This window comes from Sabethes cyaneus, chromosome 3 (genome assembly GCF_943734655.1).
Source record: "Sabethes cyaneus chromosome 3, idSabCyanKW18_F2, whole genome shotgun sequence".
Classification (NCBI taxonomy): domain Eukaryota; kingdom Metazoa; phylum Arthropoda; class Insecta; order Diptera; family Culicidae; genus Sabethes; species Sabethes cyaneus.
The window spans coordinates 211,041,799-211,058,723 of NC_071355.1; the positions used below are offsets into that span (position 1 = coordinate 211,041,799).

Consider the following 16,925-nt stretch of genomic DNA (forward strand, 5'->3'; position numbering starts at 1 on the left):
TTTCGCAGCTTGCCAATAATGAATGAACCAACCACCCATTGGAAACATGAGTATCACTTGCGTTCTTATCAATGTTTGCCTACGAACAAACAAAACAAAAGGCAGCATTCTGAAGGCGCATATGTAGACCGGCCCAGCGTTAGTGCGAACCTCGGAAAAGGGAATTCTGATTTGTGCTTCGCAAACGCAGAACAGCTGATCAAATTGTCCGTGGCATTTCCGTTTGCTTGTTTACATAGCGATTCCCGTTGCCGCACATTATCGGTGCTGTCGAATTCAGCGAAACTGCCTCGGATCACACGCCATTGCGTAACTTCGGGACAGAAATGTTGCACAATTCGAATTATGAATGGAACCGCACTCGTTAGAAATATTTTAACTTTAGGGCATCGTTGCATAAAAGGTACTTGTTCCAGAGTATGATCTAACTGCGTTAGTTCGTAGGTTAACCTTAAAAGCGGGAACCGGTTCTAAACTGAAGACGTTCCCGAATATGAAATTCACAGGTATAAAAGCTAAAGTTAGTTCCATAGCAAAACATACAACTTCAACAGTTCAGTTTGTAAACATCCAACTAGAACATCCTCAACAAACAATCATGAAAGTGAGTTTCGTGTTCTGTTTCTATTAGGATCACCTAGTTTTTTACTCGATTACTTATCATTAACAATCTTTTACAGTTCACAGCTGCTCTCGCCGTGGTATTCATCAGCGCCAATTTGGTAGCCAGCGAACCGACCCTTCTGGCAACAAAACTGGCTAAGAAATTCCTTTTGAAAAAACTGATCACCGGTAAGGCACTGCCGGTACCAGTGCCTTTGCCAAAACTGCCACTGCCACTGCCGCTGCCAATTCCGAAATTCGCTCTCCCGTATCCACTATCGGTGTTCCTGACCGGTCCAGCCGTTCCAGCTCCGGTTGACCCAGTGCCGCCAGTCGTCTACTATGCCCTGCCGACCGAAGACTACGACAATGCATGGAGCTCGATTCCGGACAAAGAGCTGAACTTCCCCGGTCTTGAGGACAACAGTGGCGCAGCGAGCCACGCAAGTGCCGCCGTTGCCGAAGGTGCCGCACAGTCGACGGAACTGAGCGCAGGTAACGCCGGCGTTGTGGATCTGCGCGGTCCCGTCTACCATGCAGAGACCCCATCTGCCGTGCACATTGCTCCCCTGCCCGAAGGCTACACGGATAATGTGTTTGCGCAAAATCTACCGAATCCGTAAAGACTGCTGCAGTAGGATAATGCCGCTCTAGAACAATTTCGATAATGTTAGTGAATTTTAGTAAATTATATGATGAATAAAGTGTAGCCGTGTTAAAGCAATTCAATTCTAATTTACATCTATTGACTTTCCTGAATTAATATCACCAATATTCCCTTTATCGAATTTTGATAGTACTTGCTGAAATGCTTTTCAGATATTTTACAATAATTTTCTAGTTTGTCAACGATAGCTGCGTGAACAATAAAATCAATGCTCCTGCTAACATGGGACTAGGTTTAATCATTCGAAGTACATATATGTATAATTACGAGCTTTGAAATCGCTGGGCTCCCCAAAGGCCTTCCGGAAAGGCTTAAATCATGCTTCCAATCCGTGGTAGTTTTCTAAGCATTTCTTGTTTAAAATTCTGGTAACAATAATGCACGCATACTACCTTGTAACTTTTTCAATAATTCACCCTCAACATTATTTTGTACGAATTCGAACAATGCTTCAAATAACAAATAATTTGCCATTTTCAAATGCAGTACCGTTAATAGCCTTCCCAGTTGGCCTCGAGGTATGATGCTGGTCTAATAAGCCAGTCGTCGTATGTTCGAATCGCAACTGGGAGAGGCTATTAGAGTCGAAAGGATCGTAGTAACAATTGTCCTATACTCTAACAGCTGGCTGCGAAGTCTATCGTATAAAAACAGAAGGTGAAGTTTCGATAAGGGAATGTAGTATTTAGGCTTTGCTTTGCTTTTTACAGTTAATAACGCTTCCCAGTTGGCCTCGAGGTACGACTCTGTTTTAACAAGTCGTCGTATGTTCGAATCTCGGCTGGGGCAGGCTGTTAGAGACAATAGGATCGTAGCATAAACCTCGCAATTGTTCTGTACTCAGCAGGCTGCAAAGTCTGTCGTGTAAAAAACAGAAGATCATGATTTCGATAACCGAATGCAGCAAGCAGCACCTAGGCTTTGTTTTGCTTTACAGTTAATAATAATCCGTTAAAAATTGCTAGCTCCAGACAGATGAAAAGAGGACTTCCAAGACATGTATTTACAAAAATATGTCCAAAAAACGGCACCGAGACAGGATATTAATTCAGTTATTGTTGGGCCGTGACTGTTCAAAATGCGGAAGGGTTTTCAGCAGAAGGTTTTTTTTGGAATTAAAAATAACGCAGTATTTTTCAAGCAAATATTTCTTTATTTTAGTGAGAATTATGGTTGTATGTAAGCACTTGAACAGCTTCACTTTCGAGCACTAAGTATCGTTTCTGAATTCAATCGAATGATGATATCGTTCTTCAATAAAACAGCAAAATCAAATGAAAATTGCTTTAATCCAGTCGGATTCCATCGAATCTACGATAAGATAATATTCTATAATACAGATGTTTGACGTAAATAAAAAAACAATAGTGTAATGGTCGTAAAACGGGGGGTAGGTATCAATGCCCATTTCGTTACATATCATATAAATGAATCATCGGCATCAGTTAGGGGCCGGGTAAATTAGTCATCACCATTAGGTAAAGCATTAAGTGAACGCATATAAATGAATCAAAACAAATGAAACTAAATAAATCGGAATCATGAATGCTGCTACAGCCTACAGTTACTTACAAATTGCTCTTTCCATTCGCTTCTTCGGAATTTTATCCGCTTTGCAAATCCTGGGAATAACTTGCTTTTAGTTTTTCTCTAACACGTGTGCATATTTCTTTTGGCAGTAAGACCTTACCATTTTTTTTTTCTTCAGTAACACTTATTCCAGCAGGAAGGAATGCCTAAGGATCGACAGCTAGGACTTATTTAATTTTCCTGACGATTAAGGGTACGCCGAATTTGGGTGGGGACGGGCTTTCTACCAACCCGTTGTCGCAAGCAAGTACTTGCAACGTAGTAATCTTGGTGCTCTTCCAGTCGTCAATCACCCATCATTGAAGCAAAGGTCCGATCCGTTCATCTGTCCTCGATTTATTATCAGAACGTGAGGGGCTTGCGTACAACAATCACTCAACTACGGCTTTTAGTGGGTATGTAGTTGTGACTACGACGTTCTCATCATAATAAAAGCATGGCTCCACAAAGACAACGATAGCAGAGAAATCTCTTCCAACTTTCTACCCTCTTTGGCTGGGTATGCAACCCGCGAACCGGCCTTAAAATGCTCGGTATAGTGGCGTACTAATGGGTGTCAAGCCACCTTAAAAGCGCCTGGTTAGATGCGAAAACCTTGAGCAAATAGCAGTTTGCATAAATGTGCGTCATGGATCGCTCTACGTTGCCGCTATAGGCATTACCTCAAAACTCGGCCTTTGAAATACACTCCGCGCATGCTCTAGTGATGCCGTACATTAGGAGACTTCAACTTGCCTAACTTACGTTGGTAGTTTGACGACGATAACAGCGGTATCGCCCGCAGTATTTTCCAATTCTTTACATGCGGAAGATCCATTTTTGTAAGTTCGCTCCAATACTACCCTTTTTGCTGCCTTATTGTTTAGCCGCCGGATAGCTTCTTTAATTTAACTCTTATTCGCATCAATGAATGTTTCCCTCGCTAATTTGGTCTTCAGCCTACCAAACCTACATCCTTCAATCACCGCATGGCCGTCCTTCAATTTTATCCACGCCATTTCGTGCGGTACGTACCACAGTGACCAGGAATCTAGTACAAGTTTACCTGGCTTAATTACCCTTTAGATGCATAATGTGTAATTAGACGATTTCTGAGGAACTAAAAGCGTTAAGAAATTTAAGTGCTGCTTTTGTTCTAAAATCGTTCACTCCGCACTTGTTCTGATGCCAGTTTTTGATCCGTCGGTATAGAACTTGGTTGAACCACTGCTAAACGTAATCGTTCATTCACCATGTCTCGGATGTCATTTTTTTCCACGTTGGGTATTTTTATCACTGCGACCATTTGTTTGATCTATTGTGATATATTCCCCGTTTTATTATAGCTATGTTGTCACTATCAGAAATGATTGTCATTGTTTGACTAATAGCATTTGTCCAGCCCGGTGATGCACTTCGGATGAAGTTGTTCTCCAAATATCAGAGGGTTCTAACAGCCCTCTTTCGAAGAACCTTAATCTTTTATTGAGAATTGCCGGACATCGGCATAACAGGTGCTTCGAGCCTTCTTTTTCTATGCCACAGAAGCGACATATATCATCATGAAGTTTTCCCATTAGCTTCAGATGATAGCGGCTCGGATAATGTCCTGTTATAAGACCAGTATAAATGCTTAGATCTTTCTTCGAAGGCTCCAGGATTTCGCGAGTCATTGAAACGTTAGGTGAGATAAAACGTTTCGACTGCCTAGCATTGAAAGTGTTATTCCAATTTGATTCCACTTTCATACATTCCCATGCTTTTAGCTCGATTTTTAAAGCAGAAGCAGATAAGCAACAGAGGGGCTCAGGTCCTACAAATTGGTGAGATGATCCGAGTCTTGCTAGCGCTTCAGCTCTTTCATTTCCATCAATACCACAGTGACCTGGGACCCAGTACAAGTTGACTTGGTTACGACAAGACAATTTTTGGAGTGATTGAATACATTCCCAGACAAGTTTTGATGTGCATGTCGCCGACTTTAGAGCGTTTAGAGCTGCTTGGCTGTCGGACATGATGCATATATTTGAATGGCTATAGTTCAGCGCACAGTCGTACATTCTAGAATTGCTTGTATTTTAGCTTGGAATACAGTTGGCCATCTGCCCATAGAAATTGACATGTCTATTCCTGAGTCAGTGACTCCTGCTCCCACTTGATTGTCCATTTGTGTCTCCATCTGTCCATCTGTATAGAAAACTGTCGAACCTGGACGAAGATCGGGACCACCATCTTCCCAGGAATCACGTCTAGGCTCAAATACACGAAATATTCGATTGAAGTTGTATTTTTCTCCATCCAATCTTCATTACTGGTTTCAAGAGGATTAATACTAATAATTTTTAGAATACTGAGATGACCTGTTGTCCTCTTCGAAAAGGTTCATTGATCTTTTCATTTTCAGAGCACTTTTTTCAGCTTCTAATTGTATAAACTGATGCAATGGAAGTATATAGAGTAAAGCATCCAATGCCTTCGATGGTGTACTTCTCATTGCACCTGTTATTGAGAGAGTGGCTAGCCTTTGAAATTGTTCCAGCTTTATTTGGGTAGTTTTCTCTTTCGTTTTTGGCCACCAGACCAACGAATCATAGATAGTCCTGGGTCTGACAATGGCCTAATAGATCCAATAGATCATCTTCGGTTTCAGTCCCCATTGCTTACCAAAAGTTTTTTTACATATCCATAGGCCATTTGTTGCTTTGTTTATTGCTTGCTCTAGATGTGTGTTCCAATTGAGTTTTCTGTCAAGAAATACTCCAAGATATTTGACAGTGTCTGAAAGTTTTAAAAATGTTCCCTTCAATCTGATGTTATTTAATGTAAATTTTCTCCTTCTCGTAAATGGTATAATAGTAGTTTTTTGGCATTTATACTGAGGCCCTGCATATCACACCATGATGAAATCAAATTTAAAGCCATTTGCATTCGGTCAGCGATAATAGAATCAAATTTTCCTCGAACAATTATGACTATATCATCTGCGAAACCAATTATTTCAAAGCCTAGCGCCGTCAACTTTTGAAGAAGATCAACTATTAAAGACCAGAATAGAGATGATATTACGCCTCCTTGTGGGCAACCTTTTACTGCTCTAATGCTTCTAAGGCTTGCTGATATCTCCCTTTTTGATAGCATTTCGCTAATCCAGTCGATGATAAATATATATATACCACGTTTCGTCATAGCCGTAATCATTAAATTATTTGTTTATTTGTTTTTTTATTTGTTTATTTATTTACTTATCCTCAACTGACTGATTGTCTTATTGAGGCGAATGGGAAAAGCCAATTTGAGTTGAGAGCATTATAACCATTCTCAAATTGGCATAAAAACCCATCATCTTTTACACTTAGAATTTTACATACATAATATTCATACAACATAATTAAAAGCATTACAATACATTTACACATTACAATTTCATAGTTTAACCTAAAATATCACAATTATAAATTCTTTGTTTGAACTGGTCAATTGAAAGCGTGAAGTCAAAGAGATGGTACACACGGTTAAAAACGCGGCACATGGCCTGGATCGGTTCATTGCTACCATACACAGTACGGTGAAATACAGGTCGGAAAAAGTCACGGGTCCGGAGATTTCTTGGCGCTATATTGATGTTCAGCTGGGATAGAATTTCTGGAGCGTCGATTTCTCCTTTCAGTAGCTTGGCAGCGAAGATAGCTCGAGAAACCTCTCTTCTTTTGAGCAAGGTATTGATGTTTAACAGTTTGCATCGGTCCCCATACGGTGGAAGATTTGAAGGATCATTCCAGGGGAGGGATCTTAATGCGTGCCTGATGAATCTCCGTTGCACGGCTTCGATTCTCGTAAAAGGCCACCTAATTGATACCAACTACCAGATCAGACCTCCTCGAATGTCCAAAGTCCAATAAAAAATAAATGCGATTCTCCATGTCACGTTTGCAGCATGGGTAAATGGGTGAAGCATGTAAATCAACGAATGTGATTACCTACTATTGTTGCGATTATAGGCATTGGTCTTATGGTTACGATAACTTCAATATGTTGATTAACAATATACGAATAAGTCAGTAACCAAAAGTTCAAAGTTTTCAATCCAAAGTCCATTTTGTCTTTCGTTTTCAACTAAAATTACATTCTGATCAATTTATCAAAGCCAAACTACATCAATAACTCAACAAATCGCATTGCCGCATTGCTTATCATTTGCTGAACATATTCCAAACGATTACTTTCTCAAAACATCTACAGAAGCACCAGCTTCCTTTTCCATCATCACCACAGTGTGATTTGTGATAGAGCGAGGAACAAGTATGGGTGCGCTTTTCGAAAACGCCGTCCACCGAAGAGCACAAACAAAACAAGAAACTGTCAAAATCGGTTTGGCTCACCAGCGGAATGAACGCATGTTCCGCACAGACGAATCTGGCGAGGCGAGACGAGTGCACTAGAGCAAGTGAATTTGGAAAAATTCTCACACATTCACCGCTCACTGATCGCCGCTGCAGAGGCAGACGAACGGCCAAATCACAGAAATTGCGAGGATACAGAATAAATAGTTTGATACGAGAAAATGATTCACTTTCCGATGTGCGCGATGAATAATTATATGGAGCACTCAAAGGGGGGTGCACATACCCCACAGCCCCGATACTTCAGGAAAGAGCTTGATTTTTCATCAAAACGTTCTATTACTCACTTGAATTTCCAGGGAATTTCCGCGAGGACTGTTGATACTATCTGCTAAACTGGACTGCTGCCGTCCGGGTGAATGTGTTGGTTCTACTTTTGAAGGTTGCGACAAATGGCCTCCCGTAGAATGTTTCGTGGGTTGTTCCCGTGTCACTTGATACTGGCTTCTGGTTGCGAACACACTAGCACTTTTCACCTTTTTCCGGCACTGGTTTTATCCCGAGATAGCTTACCGTCGCTAAGAAATCACAAATTTTCACTTCGTTTCACACCTCGGGACCGCACTAAACACTGAGCAAAGAACTAGAATCCGTTTCGACGGTAGCGTCTGCTAAAGTGACAAAAATTTCACACTCTTCTTTTCTCCGATCCGACTGTTCATCATTCATAGAAGGAGGTACAGCAAACAGCGCACATACACACGCTCATATCCTCCGTTCCGTCCGCGTATACGTGAATAAGAGCAGCAAGAACGAGACTATACGCGCAGCATGAACAGGAAGCCTGTTCCAATAGTGACGTCACGAAGCAAGAGGCCACCTACACACACACACCTGAAGCACCTGATTATTTCAGTGCCTGAATGTATTGGTGCGCCTCCAGAGAGGGCCGTCGTTTTATAATTTTCTCAACAGCAGCAGCCGCACTGATTCTGCATTCTGACGGCGACAGTATGTCTGGACACAAATTTGCACTATTAATTGCAGCTATGATTGATGATTAACACCTTAGCCAATTGCACAATCTACTATTCTGACGACTTGAACGAATTTTATTTTAATTAGCGTTAGTTTTGCACGATTTTTCAACAATTTTACGCGGCCCAAATGTAGTTGTTTATGTGGAAGAAATAAGTTTGAGAGGAGATGCACAGTTCCGCGAGAGGATTTTCGAAATACGCCGAAGGATGATGAAGTTTCGAACATGTGACGCTCGCGCTCTCCAGCGGCGAGTGGCAGAAAAGTGCACGTTTTCTATAGGGTTGCTCTATGAAATGTTAAAATTTGTTTGTTCAAATCAATCTGGTTCATAACAGCATATGGATATTGTTTCACTTTACTTTTATCAACTTTACTATTATCAAGAAATTGTTTGAATTAAAGTAGAAAACTGTTTCATACTTAATAAATGAATTCGCTATTTTATCTAGTTTTTATTAATTTTATTATTATTAAACACTCTTATTAATGAGTTTTCTCGACCAGAGTTTGGTATATGACCCTTTCAGAACTAAATGAAACTTTTTGGGTGTAAAGCCCGTGTCTAATAATTTCGACATAGTTTTCACGAGTTTGATCCAAACTTACTTTTGGAAAGTTGCTTATTTTACATAAACCTTTCATACACACCAAGTTTCATTTCTGATCGGGGCAGCCGTCCGATAAACGATGCAAAATCCCTCCTGAAATCTGAAGGAACCAATCAACACATTTTAATAAGATGTCAAAGCAAATATATTTCTATTTTTATTTTAACGAGGTTTTAATCAGTTGGTCATTCACCATTATTTGTGATCTTGAAATACAGCTTTCTGAAGCAAAAGGGATTTCTCTTTTAAATAAAAAATACCTATTGATTCTAATGATGTTCTACACGTGTATAAAATGTCGATTGAGTAGAATAAATATATGGAAAAAATGAAATACATCATGTTAAGCATACTCCGCTCAACTGTGCGACGCTTTATCCCAACGCCACACCGTTCCGTCATCGCAAACGCAAATCAAGATATCACCATTCCTGGAGAAGGAGGTTTGCCGAATCGCCGTCGTACATTTGGGATGAAACAGCTGACTGCACCGGGGGTGCACCGGATCGTCCGTATCCAGCTCCCAGATGAAGGTTTTTCCTGTCTGATTTCCTAGAGCTAGATATTTCTGCCAGTAGTCTAGCGAGAAACGAATAAACCAAATGTCGCAGTCCTTGTACTCGAGCGTACTCAGAACGGTGGTGGTGGTTTCGTTATTTTTTACCTCCACATCCTCAATTTTCCCTGGCTTCCAGCAAACAATCGAATTCTCACAGGACTTGGACAGCACGTAATCACCGATCCATCTGACACAATCCACATAATTACGATGAATATCGCGGGTGGAAAAAACAGGAAAATGTTCGTTTACAGATGGAAATCGATAAACAACTTTGGAAGCGTTAAACGTAAAACTGCTTCGAATAGCATCTTTCATTGTGTCTGTGTCCAATCGCCACATCTTCAGTGAATGATCCATTCCACAGGACATAATCCGGTTCCCCAGAATATCGAAATCCGCGCTTAATACCTCATCTCGATGGCCTTCTACTCCCCCGAACAGTGCAATACAAACATCCGTCTTAGTATTCCACAATCTTAACGAGTGATCCTTGCTAGCGGATAGAAGTAAATAGTGCTCCCTTGGATGGAATTTCACTTCATTGATAGCATGACCATGACCAATGTAGTGTTTGTAGGTATTCAAGGTCGCTGGACTGAAAACTCGAATCACTCCACGCAAACCAGCTGCGGCAAGAATCGGTCGACCGGTCTCGGTTTCATGAGACCACGCACAGGTGTAGAAAATTTCATCAACCTAGGACAGAAAAAAAGCAACATCAATCAAAAGAAACGTTATCTACTACAAATCAACCCTCACATCAGGATCCGAATAGCACTGCAGCAGTTTAATGTCTCCATTTTCCTGACACTGGTAGATCGTAACACGGTTGCTTCCGACCGCGGCAAAAACCGGTAGCTCACCTTTCTTGAGATTGTGATTAAACTGGCATCCAAACAACGGCTGGCCGTGGTCCTCCTTTACATAACACCTAACAACAACGTAAAACGATGATCAATATGAATGTCTTCTGATTTTTCAACCTTGGCTACACTAACGAGAACTTGTACAGCGGTTTAACAGACTTTGGAATCTTTTTCCTCTGGCGGCGCCGCTTTTTCCTATTGGCATGGCTCTCACTTCCGTTGGAGGTGTTATCGGTACAAGTGCTTCCTATGCTAGATGTTTCATGCTAAGATACGAAAACAATTTTTAAAAGCTTTTATCGAAACTCTAATAAGCTCTCCTACCGCGTCTTCCTCGTCATCTTCGTCCGACGCATCGTGCTGTTGAGGTTGGCTGGAAATTTCATCTTTGGTACCAAGTTTCATGGCGCAGATTAGGCTAATTAAAAACAAGCTTTTCCGAGCAGTAACACACAATATTTGCTTTGCAGATTATTGTAAAACCGTTTAAATTTTTAAAAGCCTCAAATAACGCGACCAACGTTTTATTTATTACACCTACCGCAAGTAAACATACCAGTGCCAAATACAAATGAAGAGAGCGGCAAATTTTGACATTTTCCAATTTCGAAAATAAAATTAAGCGCTACTTAAAAATGACGTACTCTATATAACTCATGTGAGACCATTTGAATATTACGTAATGATTTCGGCTAAACATACACTGTTAAATGATTATCCCTGTAAATAGGTCGGATTTAGTTAAAGCTAGGTAGTTTGAGTAGTTTTACTCAAAATACCCTTAAAGTGTACAAACTCAGATTTTGAGTAGTTTTTCAACCAAAAAATTGGTAGTAGGAACTTAAAAGTGCGTTATTTGTCATAGAGAATAATTCAATTATCGGTAGCAAGTAGCCAAAATTGGTTGACATTTTCACCCACAGTGTGAGTTTGTACACTTTAAGGGCATTTTGAGTAGTTTCAACCTAGCTTTAACTAAATCCGACCAATTTAGAGCTAGAATCATTTAAGAGTGTATGAAACGGTGTTGCCATTTTTTTTCCATGTGTGGACTCATCACTGCGGCCAGTATGGTTGATATATTGTGATATCGCCCGGATGTTTGCTATATGACCTGCACTGTATTTCTTTTTGCTATAATCGCTATTGAATGATCGAAATGCTTATTAAATTTTATGCGTGCTTGTGTGTATTGGGGTTTACCCTTCCTTCAAGCTTGATCTACTTTACCCACTTATTCCTCGCTGCCAGTACTATCCCATATTATAGCCGTCCCTGACGAGGAATCATTCGTACCTCTGACCCAGTACACTTAACTATAGGAGGGACATTTGCACTGACAAGAGGCTTCAGAGGGTAAATATAGAATTCAGCGTGAAGGAAGGGTAAATGGAGGGGTCTGAGAATAAACCCATGCTAAAGTCACTTGACATTGAATGGCTTGATTCTACTAAGATTCGAACCCACGACCATTCGCTTGTTAAAGCAGACTCGATTACCTTGCGGCTACGGAGCTCCCCACGGTGTTGCCATCGAAATCCAGCTTTTTACCAGCCATAATGGCGGGCGTTTCCGTAATATGTCGACCAACATTTGAAAGGGGCGGATAAGCCAACTGTCAAACAGAACGAGTGAGAGTTCATTTTCCTATAGGAAAATGAACTCTCACTCGTTCTGTTTGACAGTTGGCTTATCCGCCCCTTTCAAATGTTGGTCGACATATTTGAACAGCATTTTTGACATTTCCCTAATACATCGCACGTTTTCTTTCCGTACATTCCTTTTGTTTTATCATGAACGCGCGGAAAGAAAACGTGCGATGTATTAGGGAAATGTCAAAAATGCTGTTCAAATATTACGAACACGTCCGCCATTATGGCTCGTAAAAAGCTGGATAGAAACGAGAAAATTACTCAAACATAACTGTATTTTGGCAACACTTCCTAAAATTCGAAATTACAGTGTGTAAATATTAAGATTTTTGTGTACTGTAAAATTAACGTACGCTTATAAAATTAAAGTGTCAAAATGTTTATAAACGTTTCCTCGTTTCATTGCAAGTGAAAAATTATTTCATAAAGTTCTGTAAGATTTTCTGCTCGTAGTAGCGATGGGTTCATCTAAAAAGCACAAGAAAGAATCCAAAAAACGTAAAAAGCGTTCCCGCAGTCGTTCACCGCAAGAAAAACGGAGTCGTTCCTATTCAGTGGAAGAAGATGACCTAGTAATCGAATACGAACAACATCGCCATCGGAAGGAACCATCTACATCCAGCAGCAGTCGGTATGAATCATTGGAGAAGGCGCATCGACACAAGAAGCACCGGAAGGAGAAAGCGTCCGAAGATCGCGGTGAGCTCAGGTATCATCATCATCACCATCACCACCGGAGGAAGCAACGCCAAGAGCAGGAAGAGGAACTCGACGAGGACGTTGATCTTGTGGCGAAAAGTAGCGCACGATATCGCTATGAAGAGGACGCCAGAAGAGACCGCAAACGTCAGAAAACGGCAATCGTGGAAGTCGATGAGGACAGCGACAGTAAGTCTGAATAAGCTTTCCTCCAGGGAGTACAATTTTGCTAAGGCGGATAAACTCATACTAAAAGCGATCTTTGAATTTTTAACTAGTGAGTTTTCCACCTTCGGTGCTCCCTGTGCAATTATCGATCAATGATAATTAGCATTTGTTCGCATTTCTTTTTTTCAGGAATTCCTTGCCAAATTTAAACGCCAGGTTCTGGTGCTTGAATCAATTGGGTTTCATTCCGCGCTCACCTGAATGGTTTTGTTTGCTCTATTTTAGGTTCTGATTGTGTAGAGGTACCGGTGGATAGTGAAATTCCGCCTCCACCACCTCCAATCAGTAGACGCGCTCTATCACCGGAACCTATACAGCATGAAAGCAGATCATCTCGCAGTCGACGTACGCCGTCACCACCGGTGTTGCACGTTAGCCGCAGCAAAATTACTCCGTCGCCCCCGCGGATGCCTGCTTCAAGAAGACGTTCTATTTCTCCTCCGCCACCTCCTCCTCCCATAAGCAATGTTGCATCCCGCAGAAAGTCACCATCGCCGCCCGTTGTCAGGGTTCCACGTCGAAGATCACCTTCTCCCCCGGTAGTGAGGATTCCACGGCACAAATCACCATCCCCTGCGCCTGTGAGAAATTCAACTCGACAACGGTCGATGTCACCGATTCCTGAAAACGGTGCTGGGGATGTGCTATCAATTGAGGAAACTAATAAGCTTCGAGCAAAACTCGGTTTAAAACCATTGGAAGTTGGCCCTTCTTCTGAGAGTTCCTCAGCTGCTGCAACGGCGGAAAAGCGGGATGAAAACGCCCCGCGAAACGAAAAAACTGGGCAAAGCTACGAGAAAATAAAGGACGATTGGGGTGAGTTTTATCACAAGCCGGCTGCCAATCTGGCAGAGAAAACGAAGGAAGATAAGATTCGAGAAAAGCTAAAAGAACGAAAAGACAAACGAGCGGTTGAGGATAAGCTGAAGGAACTGAAAACATTAGGAGAAGATGAGGAAATGGATGATGTACGAAACTGGGTGGTAAAGAGTCGCGATAAAGAACGGTTAAAGAAGGAAGCGGAACAGAGGGCTAAGCTGCTAGACCAGCTGGACGAGGAGTTTGGCGTAGGGGAATTGGTTGAGCAGGAAGTACGTCAAAGCAGAAAAGATTCGTACAAGGATAGAGATTTACGAGGGCTACGGGTGGAGCATGATGTGGAAGCTTTCAAGGAAGGTCGGCAGGTTATTCTGACCCTCAAAGATGCTGATATCTTAGATGAAGAGGCCGGTGACACATTGGTTAACGTGAATATGGTTGATGATGAGCGTTACAAAAAGAATTTTGAGAATAAAAAGGCCAATCCGAACCACTACGGATATGATGTGTACAGCCAGGATGACGTAGATGAATTTGGATTCCCAAAACAGCGTGATGTTCTAGGAAAATACAACGAAGAGGTTGGTGCTACTAAAAAGGCTAGTTTTACGATTGGTTCCAATGCGGAGCACGAAGCCAACGAAAAGAGGCGTCAGTTGGAAATTAGAGCCAAACTTCAAAACAAGAAACTAGACTCGTTGGACACGGTCCCATTGGCTCTGGCTTCGGAATACTTTAACGAATCCGAGCTAGCATCGTTCAAGAAGCCAAAGAAAAAGGTCAGAAAAATCAGACAAAAATTGCGAGCGGATGATTTGCTCCCGATGGCCGCTGAACCGGGTCATGATTTGGGATCACGATCGAATCGTCGTGCTGGTTATGAAGCTGCGATGGTGGAACCTGTCGCTAAAGGTCGCAGCAGGTGAGTGACCATCGGACTACTCCAATCTTGTAAACTAGGTTAATAACAAACTTTTTTCTTCTATATTTGCAGAGATATTCTTCTAACGGATGACACGCCGCTCATTGACGAGGATCTATCCAACGTACGCGTGGAGGAAGACGACGAAGATCTGCAGGCTGTTCTGTCGAAGGCTCGTCGCCTCAAGCAGAAGGAAGCAATAATTTCGAAAACTCTCAGCATAGATCCCGAGCAGGTTAAGAAGGAAATCAAAGCTGAATTGTCGTCGGAGGAAGACGAGGAAAATAACTACGACACAAGAACGCGTGACGGAGCCATACTGCTGAATGCAACGGCCGAGTTTTGCCGCACGTTGGGCGATATTCCGACGTACGGTTTGGCTGGCAATCGCGACGAGGACGTCAATGATATGATGGACTTCGAGCAGGATAGCGACAAAGAAGAGGCAGAAACCGATGACCGTTACGGAGCTTGGAACTCGGTTAATACCGAGCGCGAACAGGAAGAGCATCTTAATACCGGCCTTGAGGTAGATGATGTAGCTATTCTGGATGAAGAGCCGGATGTGGCTTCTAGCGTGGCAGGGGCACTGAAACTGGCTAACTCGAAGGGCTATCTGGAGAAGGAGGAATCCAATCGACCGAGTAACGCACGTTTTGCGCATCTACAGGCACAGAACTATTCGATTGAAGATAAGAACTACGGTGACGATGATAAGTATGCACGGCGGGATCGTTTCTGTGGTCCGATTATGGACTTTAAAGAGAAGGAAACGTTTAAACCAAATGTTAAGTTGGAATACATTGATGACGGCGGACATTTGCTTACACCGAAGGAAGCATTCCGATATCTGTCGCACAAGTTTCACGGTAAAGGTCCCGGCAAGAATAAGGTTGAGAAGCGTTTGAAGAAAAGCGAACAAGAGGGGGTAAGTCAGTGTGTTCCGCGTACCGTTAGGAAAATCTCAATTTAACCTTTGGATCTTTTTTTTTCTGTTCTTATCGATTACAGTTGATGAAGAAGATGAGCTCCACTGATACTCCACTCGGTACGCTTAATATGCTGCAGCAGAAACAGAAAGAAACACAATCGCCATTCGTTGTACTCAGCGGAAGCAAGCAAAACACCAGCATTGTCAAACATAAGCGCTAGGAACGTGGAGACCATAGTTTTAACAGATCAATTGGAAGTGCAGTGAAGTGATCTACTGATAGTGTGAATTAATCTGAAAATAAATAACATCAGCCAAACTTTGGATTTCTTTCGAATTCGTTGAACAAAGATCTAACACTTCGCTTCACTGAACTCGGTCATAGCTATTCGCGATCGACTGTATCGTATGCTGCCCTGAAATCCACGAAAATGTGATGCATGGGCACGTTATATTTCAGACATTACTAGAGCACTTGTCGGAGAGTGAATATTTGATCTGTAGTAGCACGGTCCCTGCGAAATCTCTCACTACTGGAGATAGACGACATAACAAATCTGGGAGAGCACCCTGAAGGCGGCGTTAATCAGCGTAATACCGCGGTAGTTACAGCAATCGAGCTGATCGCCCTTTTTAGAAATAGAACCAACCACACCTTCCGTCGTTCGTCATCACGGAAACTCATCTCAAGCCGGATGTTAGTATGGTATCCTGACATTCATACTATATTGTAATGTTTGCCTGAAATGTGTAACATCCCTACGATAAAACTGAACCTTGTCGTGGTGTAGGGCTTTTTAACTAATCACTAAATGAACAGCGGTCACGTTTACTTCTGAATGTGGGTATATATCAAAATACTTTTGTGATTTCAAGTGGGACTCGGGGTAAAAATTTACCAAATGTGATTGTTGCGTTGTTCAGAAAGTGCTTTTATTCCGTTTAAGAATAAGGCCAGTATGGGGATCTCTGACAATAGATGAAGTTTTCTGGGATTCATCCTTATTTATCACAACTGTCACAAATATCTCCGAAAAATGTCGGATTGATTGAGTTGGTCGGGGGCTTAGGGTTAGCAAGGGTATGTAAGCGGGATACCAGATCCGATTGGATGCCGAAGGACCACTCTGTAATGATTACGGGTAATAGCACTTCTTAGGTAGCAGATGGGAAAATTAGGTCAATTCGTGTCGCGTGTTCAAGTTTCGGCTAGGCGGTGCTGCTAGATAGAGTAGGATTTTTGCACTGGCCCCGTGGCTGTCCTGAGCTCTGATGGCCGCCCGCGGGCTCTGTCGATGGGAAGGGGTCGAGTCTTAAAGAGACGTTTAAGCCCAGAGCTTTACAGCACTTTGGTCTCGAGGGTTGGAAGGCGGGCGAGTCTCTATATTTTGAAGCTTCTGTCGACTACCGTGAACGTC

At 42.1% G+C, this 16,925-nt stretch overlaps 3 protein-coding genes across 3 annotated transcripts in view; 1 reads left to right on the plus strand and 2 right to left on the minus strand.

Moving 5' to 3' along the window:
* LOC128741969 (protein mothers against dpp) overlaps nucleotides 1-8,304 on the minus strand; it is a 65,520-nt gene extending 57,216 nt beyond the window's left edge. The window contains exon 1 of the mRNA XM_053838117.1: nucleotides 7,527-8,304. The gene's annotated coding sequence lies outside the window, so the exon portion shown is untranslated. The remainder of the gene's footprint in view (nucleotides 1-7,526) is intronic.
* Nucleotides 8,305-9,186: 882 nt separating this feature from the next.
* Nucleotides 9,187-10,770, minus strand: LOC128742226 (polycomb protein eed-A). The gene is made up of 4 exons (XM_053838513.1): nucleotides 10,581-10,770; nucleotides 10,389-10,522; nucleotides 10,150-10,321; nucleotides 9,187-10,086 (listed from the first exon to the last, which is right to left on the minus strand). The coding sequence occupies exons 1-4, from the start codon at nucleotides 10,659-10,661 to the stop codon at nucleotides 9,187-9,189; spliced, it is 1,287 nt and encodes a 428-aa protein (XP_053694488.1). The 5' UTR covers nucleotides 10,662-10,770.
* Nucleotides 10,771-12,329: 1,559 nt separating this feature from the next.
* Nucleotides 12,330-15,817, plus strand: LOC128741760 (U4/U6.U5 tri-snRNP-associated protein 1). The gene is made up of 4 exons (XM_053837778.1): nucleotides 12,330-12,796; nucleotides 13,061-14,576; nucleotides 14,649-15,504; nucleotides 15,588-15,817. The coding sequence occupies exons 1-4, from the start codon at nucleotides 12,367-12,369 to the stop codon at nucleotides 15,726-15,728; spliced, it is 2,943 nt and encodes a 980-aa protein (XP_053693753.1). The 5' UTR covers nucleotides 12,330-12,366; the 3' UTR covers nucleotides 15,729-15,817.
* The last annotated feature ends 1,108 nt before the right edge of the window (nucleotides 15,818-16,925 follow it).

Bases quoted from the DNA above. Each gene is read 5' to 3' on its own strand.
- LOC128742226 (XM_053838513.1), bottom strand. From the start codon at position 10,661: ATGAAACTTGGTACCAAAGATGAAATTTCCAGCCAACCTCAACAGCAC. The intron at 10,322-10,388 runs GTTAGTGTAGCC...CGTTGTTGTTAG, and splicing joins AAACCGCTGTACAAGTTCTC to GTGTTATGTAAAGGAGGACC. The intron at 10,087-10,149 runs GTGAGGGTTGAT...TTTCTGTCCTAG, and splicing joins AGTGCTATTCGGATCCTGAT to GTTGATGAAATTTTCTACAC.
- LOC128741760 (XM_053837778.1), top strand. From the start codon at position 12,367: ATGGGTTCATCTAAAAAGCACAAGAAAGAATCCAAAAAACGTAAAAAG. The intron at 14,577-14,648 runs GTGAGTGACCAT...CTATATTTGCAG, and splicing joins GTCGCTAAAGGTCGCAGCAG to AGATATTCTTCTAACGGATG. The intron at 15,505-15,587 runs GTAAGTCAGTGT...TATCGATTACAG, and splicing joins AGAAAAGCGAACAAGAGGGG to TTGATGAAGAAGATGAGCTC.